This window comes from Zootoca vivipara, chromosome 2 (assembly GCF_965207765.1).
Source record: "Zootoca vivipara chromosome 2, rZooViv2.hap1.1, whole genome shotgun sequence".
NCBI classification, from domain to species: Eukaryota; Metazoa; Chordata; class Lepidosauria; order Squamata; family Lacertidae; genus Zootoca; species Zootoca vivipara.
Genome location: NC_142584.1, coordinates 37,517,395 through 37,542,106, shown reverse-complemented (window position 1 = coordinate 37,542,106; position 24,712 = coordinate 37,517,395). Strand labels below are relative to the sequence as shown.

The following is a 24,712-nucleotide window of genomic DNA, read 5'->3' as shown; positions in this document are numbered from 1 at the left end:
ATAAAAGTTGCGCCATCAACAGTGGCATGGTTTTGCTCTGGTGCTAATTCTCATCCTAATTTACAGTTCCATTCTTTCTCAGGTGTTTTGCCAGCTCATTTGCTGGCACAGCAGCTGAACTGGTTGAGCGTTCTGCTGGTACATCCACTGGCATTTTATTTTCCCATCAGGACATGTGACTAAAGCCTAGGGCTACAGCCATGCTGGTTGGAACTGATGAGAACTGTAGGTCTAAAACAGCTGGAAGACACCAGATTGGGGAAAGCTGGTGTATCCCTTGCACATGCCTGGTATAAATACAAAGTAGTGCTGTGTGAGCTGTTTTATTGTTTCTCTAAATGTGAGCGATTGTCTCAATCTCGGCTGCAAATCTTTGCTAGCTGCAGTGTTACATTATTTCTCCTGCTGCTTTTCCTTGCTAGGTTTTCTAGAACATCTTGTACCTATCATTTTCTCATGTGTATACCGTAGTGTCTCTTTTTCCTGCTCAAATTAACATGCTTTTTAAAAAGTGCTAATTACACGTAGCGTGTAAAGCAGAATTAACAGGATAGCTCTGCATATACTCGTGCAAATAGCCCAAGTTTCAGAGGGTGGCATGACTACTTTGCACATAAGACCATGGCTGCTGGATGGGAGAAACAGTGGGAAGTATTCTGTTTCCCAGTCAGTGTCCTTGCCTGTCATTCCTGAACAGCTTCCCTGAAAGAAGTGAGCTCTGAATGGGTTCAAAGGTGTGAATCATCAGTGCCCCTTTTTCTTAAAAAAGGAATTTTCACTGGGGGTGTACTTTTAATCTTTTGTAAAAATGCAAACTGCATAAGAAGAAGAAGAGTTTGGATTTGATATCCCGCTTTATCACTACCCGAAGGAGTCTCAAAGCAGCTAACATTCTCCTTTCCCTTCCTCCCCCACAACAAACACTCTGTGAGGTGAGTGGGGCTGAGAGACTTCAAAGCCCAAGGTCACCCAGCAGCTGCATGTGGAGGAGCGGAGACATGAACCCGGTTCCCCAGATTACGAGTCTACTGCTCTACACCACACTAGTGTAATACTAAAACTGTTCTAGAAGGTGGGAAATGCCTGCTGCCTCTACCCCATCACACTGACTAGAATGGATTTTGCTGGCTGGCCAGCCATCTCAAGCCAGACCTGCTTCCTCTTCATCACCTTTGCTGGCTGGGAGATGATGGGAATTGTAGTCCAAGAGGGCACCAGGTTGGGAATGGCTGCTACAGAAGACTGTTTCAGTCGTTCTTGATATCTTCAAAGTCTTCAAAGCAGAGGTTGCAGTCAAAGTTTGTGGGTTCTTCAGGTTACAATTATGAAAGAATGCAAGTTCTACACTCTTGAAATAGCTAGAACTAAAAAGGTTAACAAAAAACCCCAACTTACAGAAAGTTCATATTTATTATTGCCACAGGGCCCCTCAACTGTTCTGTAGTTCAGTGAAACATCCTGGGGGGGGGGTCCTTGTTCCTCATCTGCCCCCACCAAGGTCACTAAGTAATTAGGTAGATGCCTAGTTGCTCCAGCTTTGGCACTGGCCTAGAGCTATCCTAAAATACCCCCAAACCAGGGCTGCAAACAGATGGGTAGAAGGGGTTGGATCAGGCATCCCCAAACTTCAGCCCTCCAGATGTTTTGGACTACAATTCCCATCTTCCCTGACCACTGGTCCTGTTAGCTGGTGATCATGGGAGTTGTAGGCCAAAACATCTGGAGGGCCGCAGTTTGGGGATACCTGGGTTGGATTTCTGTAGGCCCAATGCCTGCAGGACCCACAGACTCTTGGTTTTCATTAAAAGGAAAAGGAAATCAGTTGAGCATCTCTGAAGAAACTTAGAGCGCAAAATGCAAAGGCAGCTCCAATGCTTCAGCACTTGCCAGGTAGCACCACTGCTAAGGACGTTTAATCACTGCTGCTATGGCAACAGATGAAGGAATGTTGACCATCTGCACCTGAGACTTGGGAGGGGCTCCACCCAGGGAAGCAGAAAAAAGCAGGATACTGGGTTATGTCTGTTAAAGTACTTTACTCATGGCCATTGTTTCATTCACTCTCTAGGTGTGGTGCCTTTACAGGGTTAAACAAAACAAAACAATTTATGGATTTTACTCAGAAGTAACACCCTTGAAATAAATGAGGTTTCCTTTCTGCTGAGAAAAAAAATGTGATACTATCATAGCTGTCAAGTCTTCCCTTTTTAAAAGGGAAATTCCCTTATGCTGAATAGGCTTCCTCACAAGAAAAGGGAAAACTTGACAGCTATGTACTATAGTCTCCCCCTCCTGATTTTCCATGTCTCCCACAGATTCACCACTGGTCTGCTTGTTATCATTGGGCTGATTTATTTATATACAGTCACCATAAAACAAAAATATAATATGCAAAATGAATCTGCAAATACAACCATAAAATATTTAAACATCTTACAGCTGCTGCAACTTAGCATTCCTGTAGACTTTTAACACGGGGATTTTGCTTTAATATCAATGGTGCCCAAATATTTTGTTTGAGGTGGAATCCTGAACAAAAGTACTATTTGTGGGGGACAGGAGGTGGGCAGGTGTGGAGGACTCACTGATCCTGAATGGGGTAACTGTGCCCCTGAAGGACCAGGTGCGCAGCCTGGGAGTCATTTTGGACTCACAGCTGTCCATGGAGGCACAGGTCAATTCTGTGTCCAGGGCAGCTGTTTATCAGCTCCATCTGGTACGCAGGCTGAGACCCTACCTGCTCGTGGACTGTCTCCCCAGAGTGGTGCATGCTCTAGTTATCTCTCGCTTGGACTACTGCAATGTGCTGTTCGTGGGGCTACCTTTGAAGGTGACCCAGAAACTACAACTAATCCAGAATGCGGCAGCTAGACTGGTAACTGGGAGCGGCTGTCGAGACCACATAACACTGGTCTAGAAAGATCTACATTGGCTCCCGGTACGTTTCCGAGCACAATTCAAAGTGTTGGTGCTGACCTTTAAAGCCCTAAACGGCCTCAGTCCTGTATACCTGAAGGAGCGTCTCCACCCCCATCATTCTGCCCAGACACTGAGGTCCAGCGCCGAGGGCCTTCTGGCGGTTCCCTCGTTGCGAGAAGCCAAGTTACAGGGAACCAGGCAGAGGGCCTTCTCAGTAGTGGCACCCACCCTGTGGAACGCCCTCCCATCAGAGGTCAAAGAGAAAAACAACTACCAGACTTTTAGAAGACACCTGAAGGCAGCCCAGTTTAGGGAGGCCTTTAATGTTTAATAAATTATTGTATTTTAATATTCTGTTGGAAGCCGCCCAGAGTGGCTGGGGAAACCCTGCCAGATGGGTAGGGTAATAATAATAATAATAATAATAATAATAATAATAATAATAATAATAATAATATGTGTTTGTGTGTGTGTGTGTTTTGCTGAGAGTTGTGAAACTGCACATATTTGTTGCTTATTGTATCTTTCTATTTTGATTCTCCTCCCAGGAGCTCAAGACTGTGAACATTGTCTTTCCCTTCCTCCATCTATCTTCACAACAGCCCTGTGATGTAGGCAAGGCCGAGAGCTGTAGTTTTGTCTTTCAGTAGGACTAGAATGTATTATGGGGAAAGAGATCTGATTGAACACTAAGTTAGAACTGCTATTTTCCAAGTTTTGCTAACCCAACTCTGTTAGAGAACTAGCAGCAACCAAGCACCCTATCTGCCCAATTTAAGGACAGCAAGAGGAGATGTGATGTGCCCATTTTTTTCTCCTTTAGCAAGGATGCAGGTGGCGCTGTGGGTTAAACCTGATCAGAATGTCAGCGGTTCGAATCCCTGCGACAGGGTGAGCTCCCGTTGCTCGGCCCCTGCTCCTGCCAACCTAGCAATTTGAAAGCACATCAAAGTGCAAGTAGGTAAATAGGTATCACTCCGGCGGGAAGGTAAACAGCGTTTCTGTGCGCTGCTCTGGTCACCAGAAGCGGCTTAGTCATACTGGCCACATGACCTGGAAGCTGTACACCTGACCCGCTCCCTCAGCCAATAATGCGAGATGAGCGCCGCAACCCCAGAGTCAGTCACAACTGGACCTAATGGTCAGGGGTCCCTTTACCTTTTTAACTGCCATTTGGTTTATAATTCTATGGTTTACCAGGAGATGGCAGCAGAAGACAAGAAAATGCTTTCCCCTGAATTTTAGGAAAGAAAGGTTGGTAGCAGCTTTATACAGTCAGACCATTGGGCTGGCTACTTCAATGCGGTCTACACAGGCTGCTAGTGGCTTTGAAGCAAGGAATATTCCCAGCCCTATCTAGAGATGCTTGGGATTGACCTTCTGCATGCTCAGCAGATGTTGCATCTCTTCCTTTATTTGCTTCACCGTCACAACCCAAAGACCACGCCTCCTCCCCCTTCTTCTGCAGCACAGAGAAACTCCCCTCCAGCTTCTCTCGGGCCACATTTGGGTCTCTCCCACCCAGTGAGTTGTCTTCTCAGCTACTTGGATCTTTCCCCTGGAAGCAATAGCCCATATGGAATCTTCTCTGCCTGTCTTTTAATCATAGTGGCAAAGGTGGCACCCAGAATGCAAAAGGACTTCCAACAGTATGCAGGTAAACATATAGGGATGGGGATTCCCTTCTTATTTTTTTATTTAGTTATTTAAACCACTTGTATCTGCTTTTTTTATCAATGAATGCAAGCTGATTTTTACGTTATAGCTTAGCATCTTTTGGATTCTTATATTCTCTTGGTACATTTCCTTTTCCTTTCTAGATCAAATAATCATAGCTGTGATATCTGATTACAAGGGTAGCACTTGACTGCATTCATTGCAAATCATTGCAGTCCTGAGGTTTTGATGAAAGCAATTTGATTTGACTCTGATGTAAGCCTGCAGAAATCTGATGCTGCTTGCTCTGAACTAGTTAGAGGGGACAGCAATGTCACTCCCATACAGTGTAGATTCAGAAGTAAGTCCCACTGAGTTTAATGGGACTTACTCCCAAGTAAGTGTGTCTCAGGCTACAACTTTGGGTTGCAATCTCGTATGTACTTAACCTAGGTGGAAGCCGCTTTGAACTATATGGGACTTGCTTCTGAATATACATTGCATAGGATTTCGCTGTTAATTGAGACTGATCTGTAAATTCCAGTTTTTATCATTTTCCCATATTGAGTTCTGATTTCCCCGTCAGTTTTCATCCTTTTTTAAGGTTCTTGTGAAAATTCACCAGTGTTGTAATATGAATTTTGTCCAATACAATAATTTCTAAAAGCAATTTCCCCTTATGTAATGCATTTTTGTATGTGCACATTTACATGATGTTTATGATGTTTATGCATATTTTTTGCTGTTATGGTGACTGCTAACCTTTTCCATGTACCATATTAAGACTTTCAACATTAGCAGACAGAAACTGAATAACACTATCAACGCCCCCCCCCCATATTTTGTTTAACATCCATTTGTCTTGTGGTAGCAAATTTCAGAGTTTAACTGTGCACTCTGTGAAGAAGTATTTCCTTATGTCTGTCCTGAATCAGCTTCACAGGATAGCCCCATCTTTTGTGTTATTAGAAAGACACAAATGACTGCGTGTGACATTCATTTGTACCCTGCTTATTTATGCAGGAGTTCAAGGTTTACACTATCCTCCTCTTCCCCCTTTTATGAGGCTGAGCTAGATTAATTTAATATATGCACAATATACATAAAAGTGTATGGCTGTCACCATGCAGCCCACGTTGGAGGATTCGTGGTGCTGCATCACAATCTGGGATTTCCATGCAGTCGGGGGGGGGGGGCAAAAGAGAACGCAGGTTGCACACCAGCAGCAGCCAAGGCATGGAAGCAAGAAAGGAAGAACGCTGACAGGCGATAATTTAAAATAAAGGCAGAAGTTTGAGTAAAGTACTATGGACTGTTTGAGGCTCCACATCCTTTATCTCTCTCGCATGAACGGAGGAGGCAGAAGGCTGAGAACAGTGAGAAGGAGGCACCAGGAAAGTGGGAAGCATGGCTTTTTAAACAACAGCAGAAGTCTGAGTAAAGTGGCGGTAGAGCGGCACAGAAGAAAATGGTGATTTTAAACAAAAGCAGAGGTTTGAATAAAGCAGGGATGGAGAGAAACCAAGAGTGGGAAAACAGCAATTTTAAAACATGGCAGAGGTTTGAGTAGAGTGAACAGAGGGGGGCGCACTGGGCCGGGGGGAAGTGAGTGGCAGTTTAAAAGAACGTTTGAGTACAGTGAGAAGGAAGTTGGGAAAGGCTCTGTTGTGTCAGCTTTTTGGCATTACAGTGGTGCCTCGGGTTAAGAACTTAATTCAGGCATCCCCAAACTGCGGCCCTCCAGATGTTTTGGCCTACAACTCCCATGATCCCTAGCTAACAGGACCAGTGGTTAGGGATGATGGGTTTTGTAGTCCAAAACATCTGGAGGACCGAAGTTTGGGGATGCCTGACTTAAATCGTTCTGGAGGTCCGTCTTAACCTGAAACTGTTCTTAACCTGAGGTACCACTTTAGCGAATGGGGTCTCCCGCTGCCGCCGCATGATTTCTGTTCTCATCCTGAAGCAAAGTTCTTAACCTGAGGTACTATTTCTGGGTTAGTGGAGTCTGTAACCTGAAGTGTCTGTAACCTGAAGCATCTGTAACCCAAGGTTACCTTCTTTGTTGTACCCATCTCTGCCATTTCTCCTTGATAAAGCTGTTTGGGTTGGGTTTTTTTTTTTAAAAAAAAAAATACCTTGGTGTCTCTCCATCCTTGCTTTACTTAAACTCCTGCCTTCATTTAAAACCACAGTTTTTGTTCATTGTCTCTCCACCCCCCCTTCTCCCATCGCTTGAGTACAGCAAGAAGGGAGAAACTCTGAAAGGGGGGGCTGTTTTAAACACTCTCTTCGATTTCCCAGCTGCTTGAAACTGATCTGTAAAAAATGTAACTTGAAAAAAAGAGACATTGCATATACTTTGGTAAACCAAGAAATATTTAATAAAATATATATTTAAAAAGAAAAGAAAAGAAAGAATGCAGTGCTCTCAAATATTCCATTGTACCTTCCCATACTGTATTACACTCCTGGTACCATGTGTTGTATTTAACACAAAGTTCCAGATTGATTGTATGTAGTAATTCAGAAGAGATGTTTTATAAACAAACAACACCCATATATGTACAACATCCATCAAGTGAATTTAACCTGCTCTAATTGAACAAACTGACGGACAGGCTTGCTCTTAAGATTCTATTAATTTTAAAGATACAGTAACATATATATATCTGTATGGGTTGTGTGCACAGAGGGGGCTACAGAATAAGAAAGCAGAAGAGATATGGAAATGTAGGTAGATTTGTGTGCAAGGGAGTATTGAAAAAAAATGAAAGAGGAAAAAGGATGAAGGAGATAATGATGTGTGTGTGTGTGTGTGTGTGTGTGTGTGTGTGTACAAAGGGAAATATAATTTGAAGGGGGAAGTGACAGAACCCACCTCTCTTGTAGAGACATCCTGCTCATTCTTCCTATGATGAAAACTGGAAAAATCATCTCTACCTCTTTGCTTTCAGGTTTGCGCACCAAAAGTTAGGCAATATGGAGGGAGCAGGGCCAGTTGTTTTATTTCCACCCTTTGGTACTTTGGGATGTGGAAGAGATCAATATCTGAGAAGGTTCAAGAAGCTCGTTGCCTGCTGGAGGAAATGGTGACCATACAAGCTCCTCTTGTGTCTAGCTTATCTCCCCTCCAAACCCCGCACAACCCCAAAAGCAGCCCCCCAGGGTAGGGAGAAGGAATTTGCTTAATTAGAAAAAGGAATGCGCTCTTATGTAATGGAAACCACATGGAAGGTTGCTTGAAACATTTCCAAGTTAAAACTCAGTTCCATCTGCACTCCATTGGAACAGGATGAAGAGAAAGGGGAAATATTGTTAAACAGCAGCAACTGGCAATGTTAATTTCTTCCACATTCTGGATCACTGTGATATTTATTCAGTCCAGACACCGATTTTCAGGGGAAATAATATTGCTAATGAATAGCATTTCCTCCATCCCCTGATACTCAGAGCACGTCAAAGTACAGAAGCACTTGAACTTGAATTCTGCCCTCAACCCAATAGTACCTCAGATACTGCATAAACCTTTTCTTAAATATTTTCACTTACCTGGGCTAAATGTCAATTGGGCCAAATTAAGGAAACACCTCTCCAGTCCCACAGACAACACCCTACAGTATGAAGATACATCACTAATCAAGTCTATTGGCTTATGGCCAGTCCCATACATGGGGCAATGGAGCTAAGAAAGCTTTACTTGAGATGCATAGCAGTCAGCAGGTGAGAGCCACATCTAAGAGGCACAAACTCAGTAGGTATGTCAACACATTAAACGCCTGTATAAAAATTAGCAGGAACATAAAGTCACAAAAATGGAAACTGCACTAAAGGTCTGTCCAGCTCAGTATTGCTGACTTTGACTGGCACCAGAAAAGAAAATATTTTCCCTGGCTGACTTCACAATAAATGTGCATCAGTGCACAGCCTCCATGTACGACATCTCACATTTCCAAGGGTTAAGAAGTTAACTCTGAGTTCAGGTCAGAGTGACATTCTTTTAATGAGTAACTAGCTCTGGCTAATAATTAAAAAACACATGGAAAAGAATGAAAACAGGGTTGGAATGTTAGAGATATTCTAGAGGCAGGTTTGGCTGGGTCTCCAGCTGATGAGTTTGCTTCCTTCCTTTCTTAAGCATTTTCTTGGATTTCTGGCCCAAAGAAGAGCTCAGTGAAAGATGGAGCTGTTTGGGGCAGGAGCGCTGCTCCTTCTCTGCCTGCTCTTCACTTTACTCTCCTCCTCCTTCAAAATGTACAAGAAGAAAAGCCAGCTACCCCCAGGACCAACTCCCTGGCTCTTTCTGGGAAATCTCCTACAGAAAGATGTCCTGCCTCTCTACAAGTTCTATACAAAGGTGAGTTTCCTGTCCATAAATGCCATGTAATGAATAGGATTTTGCCTACAATAGTAGGAGAGAGAGAGAGAGAGAGAGAGAGAGAGAGAGAGAGAGAGAGAGAGAGAGAGAGAGAGAGAGAAGGAGGAGGAGGAGGAGGAGGAGGAGGAGGAGGAGGAGGAGGAGGAGGAGGAGGAGGAGGAGGAGGAGGACACAAAATTAAGTTCTCTCTTGTCTGGTCTGTGTATGTCTGCTTGTGTCTGCTGATTTGAGAAGCCTCAAGTTAACAGAAATGATGATAGGAAATGATGATAGGAAAGTTCCCATCCTCTTTGTCTTTTCCCATGCTAGAAGGCTGTACAGTCATACCTCGGTTTAAGTACGCCTCGGTTTGAGTATTTTCAGTTTAAGTACTCCGTGGACCCGTCTGGAACGGATTAATCCACTTTCCATTACTTTCAATGGGAAAGTTTGCTTCAGCTTAAGTACGCTTCAGGTTAAGTACAGACTTCTGGAACCAATTGTGTTTGTAAACCGAAGTACCACTGTAGAGAGTATGGGGATCCATATGAACCAACCTGGACCCTGTGATTGTCATCCGAGGCCCTTCTTTTGTGCCTTCATAGGGTGGCAACATGAGAATGGGCCTTTGCTGTGGTGGCTCACCATTTGTGCAATGCTCTAACCAAGGAAGCTCACTTAGCACTTTCATTACATATCTTGAGGTACCAGGCAAAAACATTCATTGTCACCCAGGCCTTTGGCTAATTAAGCAATCTATACCTTTTAAACTGGGGGGGGGGTATGGTTTTTGCTTGTTATTATGCTATGTATTTCTGTGTTTTTAAATTATTATTAATAATAATAATAATAATAATAATAATAATAATATGATGATGATGATGATGATATAATCCTCAGAATGAGCATTATAGAGACTTCCGGTGAGGCATCATGGCGTGCACCACGGAGCTCCTGAGGGCAGCCAACGTATTTGTGCTGCCCAAAAGGCTTCAAAGCTGCTGAGACCGCCACCACCGCGCGAGTGCTGCGGGTGCCCGGTGGACCAGTCGGGAACCCGAAAAATTGTGCCCCCCTCAGAGATCGTAGCAGGCTGGAGCAGAGGGCATCTGGCCGTCGACCAGACAGAACTCCAGGGCCCCAAGGCCTAGAACCACCTCCCTCACGGCGTGCCGGAGCCCCAGAGAGGGGGGGGGGAGAGAATGAGCACTATAGAAATTTTTAAAAATAATGAATGAATGAATGAATGAATAGCAGCCATGAATTTTGATGGAGGGTAAAGCTACAGTTGATAGCAATATTATAGCTTGAGGAAATCTGTCTTGGTGGAACTGAGTGCCTACTACCAACTTTAACTGGTGTCCCAGCTGTGTCTCTATCTTATCAGCTGTTAAAACTGTCCATCATTACATCTAGCAGTCATGAATTCCAAACTCTGTGCTGCGTCTAAGAAGTACAGTCGTACCTTGGATGTCAAATGGAATCCATCCGACTTCCAAAACATTCGGAATTCAAAGTGTGACTTCTGATTGGCTGCAGGAAGCTCCTGAAGCCAATCAGAAGCTGTAGAAGTCCCGTCGGACATTTGGCTTCCATCTGTCACTTCCGGGTTTGCGGTGTTTGGGAGCCAAAACATTCGAGAATTAAGCTGTTCAAAAAACAAGATATGACTGTATTTCCTTGTGCTCTGGAATTTCCCACTATAGAACATCACTGGGTGACTGGCCAGGAAAGAGATCTTGTGTGATGGGAGAGGGAGCAAAACCTCTCTCTCTGCTTCCTTCACACCATGACACTGTTACACACTTCTGTCTTGTCTCCTCTTATTCACCTTTTTCCTGAAGAAATATCAAAATGTTGTGCCCTTTCCATACATTTTAGTTTTCCTTTTGGGCACTTCCCCCCCACCAGCTCTATAATATCTCTTTTTGACATTAGTCAACCAGAACTGTGCACAGCATTCCAGATTGAATCACACCATAGATTTGTATAGGAGAAGTTTTTGCAAGCTTTTGTGAATCTTCCCCACTGCCCTAAGATTGCCATGATGCCAGCTTAGAGATGGGTCAATATATTTTGTGAGAAAAAGCCTGGCAGGCCAAGTTTGGTCCAGGGAACACAGTTTCTCCACCCCTGCCCTAAGGTATCTGTCCAAAGGAAGCATTCTGTGTCCAGGGCAGCTGTCTATCAGCTCCATCTGGTACGCAGGCTGAGACCCTACCTGCCTGCAGACTGTCTCGCCAGAGTGGTGCATGCTCTAGTTATCTCCCGCTTGGACTACTGCAATGCGCTCTACGTGGGGCTACCTTTGAAGGTGACTTGGAAACTACAACTTATCCAGAATGTGGCAGCTAGACTGGTGACTGGGAGCGGCTGTCGAGACCACATAACACTGGTCTAGAAAGATCTACATTGGCTCCCAGTACGTTTCCGAGCACAATTCAAAGTATTGGTGCTGACCTTTAAAGCCCTAAATGGCCTCGGTCCAGTATACCTGAAGGAGCTTCTCCACCTCCATAATTCTGCCCGGACACTGAGGTCCAGCACCGAGGGCCTTCTGGCGGTTCCCTCATTGTGAGAAGCCAAGTTGCAGGGAACTAGGCAGAGGGCCTTCTCGGTGGTGGCGTCTGCCCTGTGGAACGCCCTCCCATCAGAGGTCAAAGAGGAAAACAACTACCAGACTTTTAGAAGACATCTGAAGACAGCCCTGTTCAGGGAGGCTTTTAATGTTTAATAGATTACTGTGTTTTATTTTTCTGTTGGAAGCCGCCCAGAGTGGCTGGGGAAACCCAGCCAGATCGTCAGGGTATAAATAATAAATTATTATTATGATTATGATTATTATTATTATTATTACCCAATGAACCTTGCTTGTCTTTGATTCTACTTTCAGCTCATTGATAAATATGGCCCCATCTTTACAGTCTGGATCGGGCCAAAGCCCATCGTTGTGATTTGTGGATATGAAACAATGAAAGATGCTTTTGTGAATCATGCTGAAGAATTTGGTGGGCGTCCTGCAATGCCATTCTTGGAAAGAGTGAACAAATATCGCGGTAAGGGGTGTACTGCATTTCTGTGCTTATTTTTTGATTACCTCTGTAAACCTAGGCCCTGCCACACTTCCCTGTCTATTATACTAAGCAGTTATGCCATATTTCGTATGCTGGATCAAAGTGAATGACATTATGCCATGTTTGTGTCTTCTGTATCAGCTGCTTGAATCTTTGTGAACATGTTTGTAGCTTTAGGCTAGATCAATGGAGACCTTGGCATTGTGAAAAGAGTAACTGAACAACAGCCACGAACCCCAAAAAACCCAACAAAAAACCAACTGATAGCACAATATGTTTTGGCAAACCCATGGGAAACAAACAAGAGCCACTTCATTTGCGCTGTTGTGTTTCTTTTTTTCAGATGGGGCTTTCCACGTCCCCTCTGTGCTAAAGGTCTTTAAGGCCAAGGTGATAACGATACTAGCATATGCAATCCCAATATGGGGCTGCTCTATAAATTTAACATCTCTGGAGGCAATCCAAAACCAGTTTTGAAGACGGGTGTTAAAACTACCCCGATGTGTAAGTAATGCTGCCATACGCTTGGAACTAAATGTAACATCATTAGGAATTACTTTATGGAAACGAATCCTTAATTACTGGTTGACATTATGGCACAGACTTCCCAACCTATATCTAATCCAGTGCCTCTGGAGAGACGAGTATCCCAATCCCTGGACCAAAGCAATACATGTGAAACTCATGTCCATCGAATTAGCCCTATCTGACTTACTGAACCTGGATTTAGCTTCAGCTAAGAGATCTGCCACCCAAAAATTAGAGGAAATTGACCTCCAATACAACACCGCAACAGGCGATGGCACCTGTTCGCCACTAAACTTGGGTCTAACACCTATCTAACTTCTTTATCTGTAACAAGGCACAGGTACGCCTTTATAAAGGCCAGATTCAACGCTTTCCCATCAAATGTTATGAGAAATAGACTCTCCAATGGCCAGATTCAGTCACTCGCTCTCCTTCCCAGCAGCGCCGCGCCACCCCGCTGGCTCTCCAAGTGCCACCACTTCGGCAGCCGGCTTCGGCGCTCCCGGGAGAGCCGGGCTGCCCCCCCCCCCGCCCGGAGGGATGGCAGGCAGGCAGGCAGGAAGGCGGGCTCCGGGCGGCGCTTAGCAAGGCTGTCTCCTAGTGTGGCTACTGGCAGGCAGGCGGGCTTCTCTCTCCGTCTTGCTCGCTGAGGGGGAAGCCGACTAAGGCGCCGCCGCTCCTCCTCAGCTCCAGTTGCCAGCAGGCTTCGCGCCCTCGCGCCCGCCCCAGCCCAAGGAAGTGGCCGCTTGCTCAGCGGCAGCGGCAGCCACTGAGGATCTGTGTCATGTCTGTCTGTGCAGCGGAGGGGATGGGCGGCGAGGAGCCGAGGCGGAACCAGCCCGCCGACACACACACGCCGCCCTGTGACAGGCGGCGAGCGAGGGCCCAACCAGGAGCGGCCCCCTGCTGCAGAGCCCTCCCCCTTCCGGCCACCCTCTCCGCGCCTGTTGATTCGCGAAGGAGAGAGGCAGAGAGAGGAGTAGGGAGCGGAGCTCTCGAAGGCTTCGGGAGTTAGTGGAGAGGGTATTCCCCTGGCTGCGGTGGCTAGGCTGGCTAAGGGGAAAGAGCCAGAGGGCGAGCCTCCCCCCCTTCCGCTTCTTCTCTGTCCCGCCTCTCGCACCTCCTGGCGGAGGCGGCGCCTTGCTGAGCGCGCCCCCCAGATGTTGCGCCCGGTGCGGCTGGCCCCCTGCACCCCCACGCTATGCCACTGACCAGTGGTCAGGGTTGATGGGAATTGTAGCCTCAAAACATCTGGAGGGCCAAGTTTGAGGAAGCCTGGGCTAGAGGGAGTTAAAAGTTACATTATTTGATTGCTTTGTCAGTGCAGCTTTTCATCTTATATGCACATTATAGCCATTTGCTTGAATTCAGTCATATGCATCTTGCTTTATTTTGAAATGTTATATCATATTACTTAATATATAACTTCCAGAAACTTTCATGATTCCAATTCATATCAGTTAATAATACCATTTATGTTCGTATAGTAATAAACTGAGTGATTCATTTAATTTGCAATTGGAAGTCTTTGATTTTTATTGTGTAAGGTTTACTCCTGCTGCACTGAGATGCTACTGATCAGACTTGAACCTTGACTGTAATTCAATGAATACTGGTGCAATGGCCAGGTTTTGGCACAATTTGCACTAACAATGAATAGCACCTGATCCAGCTCCATTTTGATTTGAGATGCAATTCCCACTTTCAAGGCTCTCAACACTAGGAATTAATAACATGTCAAAAGAAATGGTAGTTACCAATTTCCCACAGTCCCAGGCAAAGGGGGAAAAAAGTTTAAAAAGGAACTTTATGCAAACCAGCTGCTTTTCCTATTCAGGGAAGTTTCCCTTCCCCAATCCTGGGTAGAGCTAGATATAAATACTGGCAGATGTTTTAGTCTCTGCTCCTCTGTCCATAACAGGGATTTAATGGCAGATGTGGCATGATGTGAACACACAAAGATCTCTCTCCTCCAGCACCAGGGCTAGCGCACTGCCCTATAATTAGTCAGTATGAAGTCTCGGTGACCTAATCTGCTTAGGAACTTCGAGTTAGGAGTTATGCTATTGATTACATTGTCAGTGCTACTTATTAGTATACAGGCACATTATATCCAGATTGGGACAATTAAATGGATTTAAGTGCTATGGCCTACGAGCTCAGCAAACCCACTTTAAAACAACTGGACTTTTAGTGTTGAATGTTGTATGTTGGAGGGTATGCAGTGAACACAGTTTATGACAGAAAATGCACTATACAGTGGTGCCTTGCAAGATGAATTTAATTCGTTCCGCGAGTCAATTCGTTTTGCGAAAAATTCGCCTTGCGAATCGCGGTTTCCCATAGGAATGCATTGAAATTTCTTTTCTTTTCTTTTCTTTTCTTTTCTTTTCTTTTTTGCCCCATAGGAACGCATTAATTAAATTTCAATGCATTCCTATGGGAAACCACGATTCACAAAACGAATTAGTCTTGTGAGTCACCATCAGATCGCAAGATGCATTCATCTTGCGAAAAATTTGTCTTGCAGGGCATTCGTCTTGCGAGGTACCACTGTACAGTGTGAGATAAGCATTGAACGGTGCGAAGTCTGTGCTGTGCAAGCAAAGAACAATGAATGTGCACCAGTTGTATAATCTCAGTGCAAGCAAACTGCAAAAAAAATCAGACTGAATGCTGAATAAACCAGTTGTCTGGAACCACCCCTGTTTGCGATTACAAATAGCTTGAAGGAGGAAGGCACCATCTCTCATACTGAAACTTCCTGCTGGTTTCTGTACATTGAGCTCTCCACCTGTTTCCTTTCAGGACTGTCCACCAGAAATGAGGCAAAATGGAGAGAGCTGCGCAGATTCACATTCTCCACCCTGCGGGAATTTGGGATGGGAAAGAGAACAATGTCTGAGAGGATACAAGAGGAAGCCCTTTGTCTGGTAGAAGAATTGGTAGCCACACAAGGTACTCTTGAGCCATATGTCTTCCAAAGAAAATTCTGCCATCCTTCAGGGCAGGAAGTGGGATTTTATTTAGTGATTGTTGTTGGTGATTGTAATTTGTCTCTTCTTACTTCAGACCTCTCTGATTTTAATTCTCTCTTTAAATATTGGGCAAGCTTAATATTCTTTTTTTGGGGGGGGGGTTCTATAATTAATTTGTTTTTAAAGCTAGGGCTGTTGAGACAGATAAGAAGGCAATTCTTTCTCTCTCCTCCCATTGTCCCCCTGCCCTTGTGACATCTGTCATGCTGATGCAGGGCGTAAATACTTGATTTGGGAGTTATACGAAATGCAAATCACTCACTTGCAAAATGCAACCATTGTGTGTTGATCCAGATTTCTAGCTAGACCAGTCCTCAAAATGGTTTACAACCAATCTCCCCCCCCCCCGCCATTTTCTCCCTTTATAAGAAAAAACAAAATGAAAGATCTTGCTATTGCAAAGGGAGGGAATCGGAAGTGAGATGGGGAAACCCAGTGCATTATGAGGCCAGAAGAATGCCATTTCCACAGTGCCATATCAAATATTTATATATTTATCTGTGAAGACATATGGGATGTATTTTGGATAGCTGTTCTTTTTAAAAATAAACTTTATTCCAGAACCATATTAGAATAAATCACAATACATTTAATACTTAAACATTAGATTTCACATATGTACATAGGCTGGTGGTTTGAGCCCAACCAGGGGCGTCTGTGAGTGGGATTCCTGCATTGTAGGGGGTTGGACTAGATGACCCTCAGCTTCCCATTTCTATGATTCTATGATCCTCACACTTAAACTGTACTTCTGTATTACTAAATATAATAAATATCAGAAGGTGTTATGTACAAGGAATTTAAAGGTAAAGGTAAAGGACCCCTGACAGGTAAGTCTAGTCACGGATGACTCTGGGGTTGGGTTTACAAGCGAGGGAGCCAGTGTTTGTCCGCAGACATTTTTTCCGGCTCATGTGGCCAGCATGACTAAGTCGCTTCTGGCGCAACGGAACACTGAATCCAGAGCAGTGCATGGAAATGCCGTTTACCTTCCCACCAGAGCGGTACCTATATATCTACTTGCACTTTTTTGGGTGTGCTTTCAAACTGCTAGGTTGGCAGGAGCTGGGACTGAGCAACGGGAGCTCACCCTGTTGCGGGGATTCGAACCACTGACCTTCTGATCGGCAAGCCCAAGTGGCTCAATGGTTTAGACCACAGCGCCACCTGTGACCCCCAAGGAATTTAAGTACCCTTAAATTCCAGGGAGATACCAAAAGGAAAACATATCAGTTTTGCCATAAAGGCAAAAAAAGAAAAAGAAAAAAAAAGCCCCAGAGTGGCTGGGACAACCCAGTCAGATGGAAGGGGTATTATTATTATTATTAGTAGTAGTAGTAGTAGTACCAACTTGCCAGGCCCCACTCACTGTGTCTTGTTGTTCTTGCAGGGCAGGCCTTTGACCCAAGAAGAAGCTTCGCATGTGCTGTTTCAAATGTCATCTCTTCAGTTGTCTTTGGGAATCGGTTTGACTACAAAGATCAGGTCCTGCTGGAGATGCTGCGTATTTTGGAGGACTTCATGGGCTACCTCCGTACTTTATCAATGCAGGTATGTTGTTCCTTCTGCATGTTGAACCTGGGGGTCCTTCTTCCACCTCTGCGTTTCTGCTGATAACTATTTCTGCACTCAAACAGGCATGCTTCCTCAAATTTTATTATGTCACCAATAGGGATGTAAAATGTGGTCCAATTCATCTCAGTGTGATCTCTTACAGGTCTTTCTCCCACATAACAAACTGCAATCCAATTCAGTTCTTCACCCCAGTGGCATGTCTTTATGTAAATAATGCCAAAAATACCATCACATTTTTGTTAAAGTTGTAAGTTTACATAAAATGCCGTGTTTGAATGCTGTAACCTTAAGCAAAAAGTTGCACTCTGGAAAAAGCATCAGAGAAGGCTCCTATTTTTCCACTGGAGTGAGATAAGTGACCTGATGGCTCATTTCTGGATACAAGAGTGGCAGAGCTCTCACTGCAGGAAGCTGAAACTTGAAAAGTCTCTCTGTGTGCTTTTTGGGCATGACTACTACTACTACTGTGGGATGTGGGTGGCGCTGTGGGTTAAACTACAGAGCCTAGGGCTTGCCGATCAGAAGGTCGGCGGTTAGAATCCCCGCGACGGGGTGAGCTCCCATTGCTCGGTCCCTGCTCCTGCCAACCTAGCAGTACAAAAGCACGTCAAAGTGCAAGTAGATAAATAGGTACTGTACTGCTCCGGTGGGAAGGTAAACGGCGTTTCCGTATGCTGCTCTGGTTCGCCAGAAGTGGCTTTGTTATGCTGGCCACATGACCTGGAAGCTGTACACCAGCTCCCTCAGCCAATAACGCGAGATGAGCGCCACAACCCCAGAGTCGGTCACGACTGGTACCTATTGGTACCTACACTGGTTCACACATCACAACTCCACATGTAGGTCATGTAACCTCCAAAAGCCACATTAATTTAATAACCTCTGAATGAGAGAGAGGCAAATACAGTTTATCTCATTCCTCATTTATCTCATTTATGATTGCAGTTTATCTCATTTCCTCGTTTCCCCATTGTTTCTGTTCCAGATTTATAATGTACTCCCAGGAATAATGGCTTACCTACCTGGACAGCACAGGAAGATATTAGCAGATTGTGAAAAAATGAAGGCCTTCATTCGTGAGAGGGTGGAGTCCCACAGGAGGACACTGGATTCTCAGAATCTCCGTGACTATATTGATTGCTTCCTTATCAGGTCAGAGGAGGTAGGGAGATCCACAACTTTCTTTCCCTACATTTCTGAGATGCCCCTCATTTGTAGTTAATTTGAAACTGTCCTTCATTGCTGTTGCACTCCCTCATTCTGAACCATTGTCCCTCTCTTGGCTTTGGTGGCTGCAAAAGTCCATCTCCAAACTAATCCTCCAGTTTACTTAGACATCAACCCAGGCAGCAGAAATGCAGCTGACCAAAATGAAATCATACATGATATGGTGGCCTGAAATTCTTTTCCCCCACACTGGTTCTCAATGATGTCTTTATATTCAACAATAACTTTATATTGCAATAAGCAATGTACATCTTGTGTTTGAAGTTAACACAGTTCATTCCATTTATAGCCTTGAGAAGACAAGGCCTTGACAGACCATACCACCAAGGTTATTATGAGGAATAGGATGAGATGTTTCATTCTCTCCACCCTCCTTTCCCTTCTGCCTTGTTTACAGAAACAAACCAATCCTGAGGATATCTACAGCACCGAAGAGCTTGTCCAGTGCGTGTTTGGACTCTTTATTGCCGGAACATCAAACTCAAGCAATGCCTTGGTCTTCAGCCTCCTGATGATGGCTAAATTTCCGCACATTCAAGGTACTTAAAGGCCAAAAGATCTGATTTGCTCTGCTATCCAACACAAAATCTTTCAAAGGTCACTTGCAGTAAGAGCAACAAAACAGCAAAATATGTACTATTTCACTAATATAGTAATAGTGATATAGGAAAAAAAAGTAAAGAAAATACCAATGAACAATTGGAAGTTGCATCATAAAAAACAGCAAAGCTATTCAAAAGCAGTAAGACTTACTCATAAAGATCATTGCAGAACAAAAAGGTATTTCTACACCTCTAAAGTTGTCAGATGAGGAGGTTTGAATGGGGGTTAACTTTAGACTTATTTTCTAAGAAGAGAAAGATGATTTGACATTCAATTTATTACAGTATATTTTCATGCTGCTTTCCATTCAGATGAATCCCAAAGTGACTTACAAACAATTAATAATAATGACATGATAGAACATAGTAGAAAATCACAAATACAGCATAAATCATATGAAAAATTCACAAATATTGAGATGCTGCTCCCTGCATTTTGGAAGAGAAATTGCTTGAGAAAATATCACTGTGTCAGATGAAAAGCAGCTCCAGAGTTCTGGAAGTACATTTTCTGAATGCTTTCCATTGCAGCGAAAGTTCAACAGGAGATCGATGAGGTAGTAGGTGCCAACCGCATCCCTGGCATGGACGATTGGGTGAAGATGCCCTTCACAAATGCCGTTATCCATGAGACTCAACGATTTGAAAAAGGGACCCTTGAGGGCTTCCCACGTGGAACGACGTGTCGTACAGAGTTCCGGGGCCACATCATCCCGCAGGTGTGATTCACGCATGAAATGATCAGGTTACTGTGGGGAGGGATTTAGCATCACATGAAGGGCTTTGATCTGCCATAGTTCCAGGCAGTGTAAGTGTAAGGAGACAAGTCGTAGTAAGTTCCACCCGCCTACCCCATTTCTGGTGATTTTTCAGAATGCTGTGCAATTATGTGAGACAGACTGCTTCAGCAATCACTGTCTTTCTGAAAAGAATTCCCTTTTCTTATATGATTGTGAAACCGAAACAAATAATGCAATCTCTATCTTCTCCCTGAAGTCCACCGCTGTGGTTCCATTGCTCACAACTGTGCACCGTGACCCACTCCAGTGGGAGACTCCAGAAAAGTTTAACCCAGGACATTTCTTGGATGAGAAGGGTCAGTTCCGGAAAAGATGTGCCTTCATGCCTTTTTCTGCAGGTGACTTGATGGGCCCAGATCCTCATGTTGGGGGGGGGGGGTTGGACTGGTGGCTAGTGTGTGGGGGAGTGGGATGCTGGGAGAAATCTGGTGGTTCTAGGACATGGGTAGGCAAACTAAGGCCCGGGGGCCAGATCCGGCCCAATCGCCTTCTAAATCCGGCCCGCGGACGGTCTGGAAATCAGCATGTTTTTACATGAGTAGAATGTGTCCTTTTATTTAAAATGCATCTCTGGGTTATTTGTGGAGAATAGGAATTCGTTCATCCCCCCCCCAAAAAATATAGTCCGGCCCCCCACATGGTCTGAGGGATGGTGGACCAGCCCCCTGCTGAAAAGGTTTGCTGGCCCCTGTTCTAGGAGATGAATAAATGCTTGAAATGGAGTGATGGAATGAGGGGCAAGGATATTTTTCCTGTTCCCCTAATATTTGCTTTGGACCTAATATGCATATGTGAAGCCATCGAGCAAGGGTTTCTACACACAAACGCATACAGATTTGCATATCACTGATTTGGTTCTGCTTTTCAGATGAAAGCAATTTCATCCCCCCCTCCCCCGAAATAGGTCACATGTTGTCTAAGATCTTGGCTTTATCTGTATGGGGAGGCCCCACACATTTGCTGTCTTACACTGAGTTCATTGGATCTTCTGTTGTCCTAATGACTCATTAAGGTAAAGGTAAAGGGACCCCTGACCATTAGGTCCAGTCGTGACCGACTCTGGGGTTACGTGCTCATCTCGCATTATTGGCCGAGGGAGCCGGCATATAGCTTCCAGGTCATGTGGCCAGCATGACAAAGCTGCTTCTGGCAAACCAGAGCAGCACATGGAAACGCCGTTTACCTTCCCGCTGTAGCGGTTCCTATTTATCTACTTGCATTTTGACGTGCTTTCGAACTGCTAGGTTGGCAGGAGCTGGGACCAAGCAACAGGAGCTCACCCCGTCACAGGGATTCGAACCGCCGACCTTCTGATCAGCAAGCCCTAGGCTCAGTGGTTTAACCACAGCACCACCTGGGTCCCTCTACCCCCAGGCTATTACCTCACAAAGGATGTTGGTCTGGTTTAATTAGCTTTTAAAACATGCCTATTCCAGATTAGCATCAAGCAGGTCTTCCAAATCCTACTGTATTTTGATGCTAAATAATAATAATAATAATAATAATAATAATAATAATAATAATAATATATACCCCACCCATCTGGCTGGGTTTCCCCAGCCACTCCAGGAGGCTTCCAACAGAATATTAAAATACAACAATCTATTAAACATTAAAAGCTTCCCTAAACAGGGCTGCCTTCAGATGTCTTCTAAAAGTCTAGTAGTTGTTTTTCTCTTTGACATCTGATGGGAGGGCGTTCCACAGGGCGGGCGCCACTACCGAGAAGGCCCTCTGCCTGTTTCCCTGTAACTTGGCTTCTCACAATGAGAGAACCGCCAGAAGGCCCTCGGCGCTGGACCTCAGTGTCCTGGCAGAATGATGGGGGTGGAGACGCTCCTTCAGGTATATATAACATGTCTACAATGAAACTCCACCCACGAGACACAGCAGCAAGACAACTACTGGAGACCAACAGTTCAAAAACCCACTTGCTGAACCACCTTGACCTTCCATGTACATAACAGTGTGCGAACAGAGAGCTGTAGACACCAACTGAGAATTGGCCCTATTGCTGCCCTTGTTATGCTTGCTTTGGTTTCTATATATATATATATATATATATATATATATATATATATATATATATATACCTCTTGAAACTCTAGCATTTGCTGTGTTTGCTGTGCACTATCTTGATCTTTGATTGTTGGTTGGCTCTGCCTTCTTTCTCTCTGCCAGGAAAACGGGCATGCCCAGGGGAAGCCCTGGCTCGGATGGAACTGTTCCTGTTCTTCGCTGTTCTGCTCCAGAACTTCACCTTCCAGCTGGTGGGAGATTTCAAAGGAAAGGACCTAACTTCTTTTCATATGCAGGACACAATGAAGAGCGCATGCTTACAAATGCAAGCCATTCGACGTTCTAAGTGATCCAACGAGGTAAACTAAGCAGAAAGGATCAAGTCAGTGCCTCCAAAACTATTTGTAGTAAGTAGAGAATGGAAACACCGAGAGATTTGAATCCAACAGTACTGAGGAAAACCCAATATTCCAAGCTTAGGTGGAACAGACCATAGGAGCCAACTTCGAGGTTCCTTCGCCGCCCCGCAGTAAAATATTTGAGGAGGCTGCCCCGCAAGTTGATAGGCATTGCCATTCAAATGGGGTGTGTATGCTGCATCTTGTGATCAATTATGCAGGGCGGGGTTTACCTCCCCCCTCCTCTTGTTATTTTATTCAAGTTAGCACCCCTGGACAAGAGAGAAATTGAACGGGCAAATCCAGATATTCTCAGACATCAGCTCCCATCATCCCAGCTAGTAGTTGCTAGCAGGTTGCATGGGTGGTAATGTGTTGCTATCCTCACTTTTCAATGCCAATTATTCACAGTAAACAGAACAGGAGTAAAACAAGGCTCCAAAAAGGATTGGAATGTGAAGTGATAATACCTTTACAAGTGTGTGTGAAGCAGATACTGGAAAACAGTAAATTACCTGAATTATGAATTAAGGCTATGACAGTAATTTTGAAATATACAGTAATAAGGATCCTAATTAAATGAAATACTATGTCAATATATTTTGTTTTTGTTTTACAGAAGATATCTTTAGGAAAGGAATAAATCTAGTTATGCCTGAAAAACAAAATAATAAAGCAGTAGTTATTATTACATTTCTACATGCAGCAAAAACATGCAATAATATCAGTATTTTGGGAGGGATTAAGAAGTTTTAAAGATTGAAATTAATTTCTAATCCAATCCATAAAATCGTGAAGAAATCCATTTTTCAGTGTACCAAAATGACCGCTCCACACATCTATGGGGGGCGCTTTTTGCGTGGACGCACGCAGCCCCCTGATCCCAGAGGGCAGCTCCCTGGAAGTTCAGGACTGGCACCACCTTCCCAGGTAGGATGCCAGGGGTCTCCGCCTACCAAGCCTGGCATGCAATCCTGCCTGGGGAGGTGTAGCCAGGGGATGGCCAGGTAAGGGGAGGGACAAACCGGCTCGGACAATAGCATTTGAATCTTACCTCCAAGCACCAGTTGGTTCCAGAGCTTCTCCCACCCTCCACACCCTCATTCAATTTCCTTTGCAGGCTAACCTTTTCTCTACAGGTTCTCAGGCACTGCTACGTCAAGGCCGCTGTTGAAGGGTAGGAAAAATTTCCCTGCATTGGCAGGTTTCTCCTTTCCCGTAGCAATACATCACAACTTGGCAGTGTCAGGCCTTGGGCGGAATTCTTTGGCGATTTTCCTAGAGGGAGGGGCGTCCTCACCCCCTTGCGGCGACAAGATCGGGGTACTGGGGGAAGCCTTGACCATGCCAATAGGTGTCATTGCTTCTCCCTACCTGCGGCAGCAAACAGGGGGCGGGCTCTCTCTGCTTGAACATATGTTCTCCAGAGCCAGCCCAACCCCCATACATGTGGATGACCCTGAATTTGAATAAAGTTGTGGCCAATTTGAATCCCATAGCACATTGTCTCGTGTATTTATTCTGCTTGGGGGGACGCCTGCAGGCTTGGGGGACTCCGCCTGTCCACGCAAATAAATGTACATGTTTCAGATACTTTTTAAAGCATTCTTGTATTGTTTAAAACAGCCTGGGGGGGAGTCCAACTGATTTTGGTGTTCTAATGTTAATATTGCAGGATGAATTACTATTACAGGCAAGAATTATTGTTAGCCTTGGCATCTACATTAATTACGGAATTAGCTTATAATTTGCCCAGCTGGCTTGGTCTTTATCAGGTTTGGAAATAACAGAGATATGAGCATCCGACTATATAAATGGCAAAGAAGAGTGGGAATATAAATCCAATCTATTAATAAAAATGTATTGTGTGAGGGGAGTGCATAAAGTTTCCACTCTGTTGTACATGCCACACAAAGTTTTTAAAACTTCCATAAGGATACCTTCCAGTTAAATATTTTCCCTAAGCTAAAAAGCCAAAGTGTTAAAAGATGGGCTCCTGTCAGTAAGAGAATTTGTGTGAGTTTTACTTTTCCTTCTGGTTGGAGAATGTTGAAGGTTTTCACTGTGTCAGATGTGTAGTGGTTTCAGAAATCTGGAAATAGAGCTCTCAATGTTGTTTTTGGTTACAACAAAACTTCAACAGTAGATCAATGAGGTGGGAGGGGCCAACCACGTCCCTGGCATGGAAGATAGGGTGAGGATGCCCTATTGTCCATGAGGTTCAACAATATGAAGAAGAGAGCCTTGAGAGCTTACCACAGGACACAATGTGCCGTACAGAATTCTGGGGTTACATTATCCCCCAGGTGTGTTTCACACATGGAATGATCAGATTACTACACAGAAGGTAATGGAAAGATTTATCATCACCTGAATGGCCTTGATCTCCCAAAGTCTCAGACAGTGTGGATATAATATATGGTGATTCTCCACTTCAACTCCATTCATAGTGATTTTTCAGAATGCTGTGCAATGACTTGTTTTTATGCAAGAGAACCAGTTTTAGAAATCACTTTCTG

The 24,712-nt window shown here is 44.5% G+C and overlaps 1 protein-coding gene across 3 annotated transcripts; it reads left to right on the top strand.

The window, feature by feature from the left end:
• Window positions 1–3,467: 3,467 nt before the first annotated feature.
• Window positions 3,468–23,691, top strand: LOC118079922 (cytochrome P450 2C55-like). Of its 3 annotated transcripts, XM_088661655.1 has the most exons (10): window positions 3,468–4,576; window positions 8,714–8,932; window positions 11,826–11,988; window positions 15,343–15,492; window positions 16,963–17,123; window positions 18,133–18,309; window positions 18,772–18,913; window positions 19,508–19,695; window positions 19,973–20,114; window positions 21,958–23,691. In XM_088661655.1, the coding sequence occupies exons 2-10, from the start codon at window positions 8,756–8,758 to the stop codon at window positions 22,143–22,145; spliced, it is 1,488 nt and encodes a 495-aa protein (XP_088517781.1). In that variant the 5' UTR covers window positions 3,468–4,576; window positions 8,714–8,755; the 3' UTR covers window positions 22,146–23,691. The 3 variants fall into 3 exon arrangements, with proteins under 3 accessions (XP_088517781.1, XP_088517782.1, XP_034960573.1); XM_088661656.1 differs by lacking the exon at window positions 8,714–8,932 and having other exon boundaries at window positions 4,163–4,576; XM_035104682.3 differs by lacking the exon at window positions 3,468–4,576 and having other exon boundaries at window positions 8,631–8,932.
• Window positions 23,692–24,712: the final 1,021 nt, after the last annotated feature.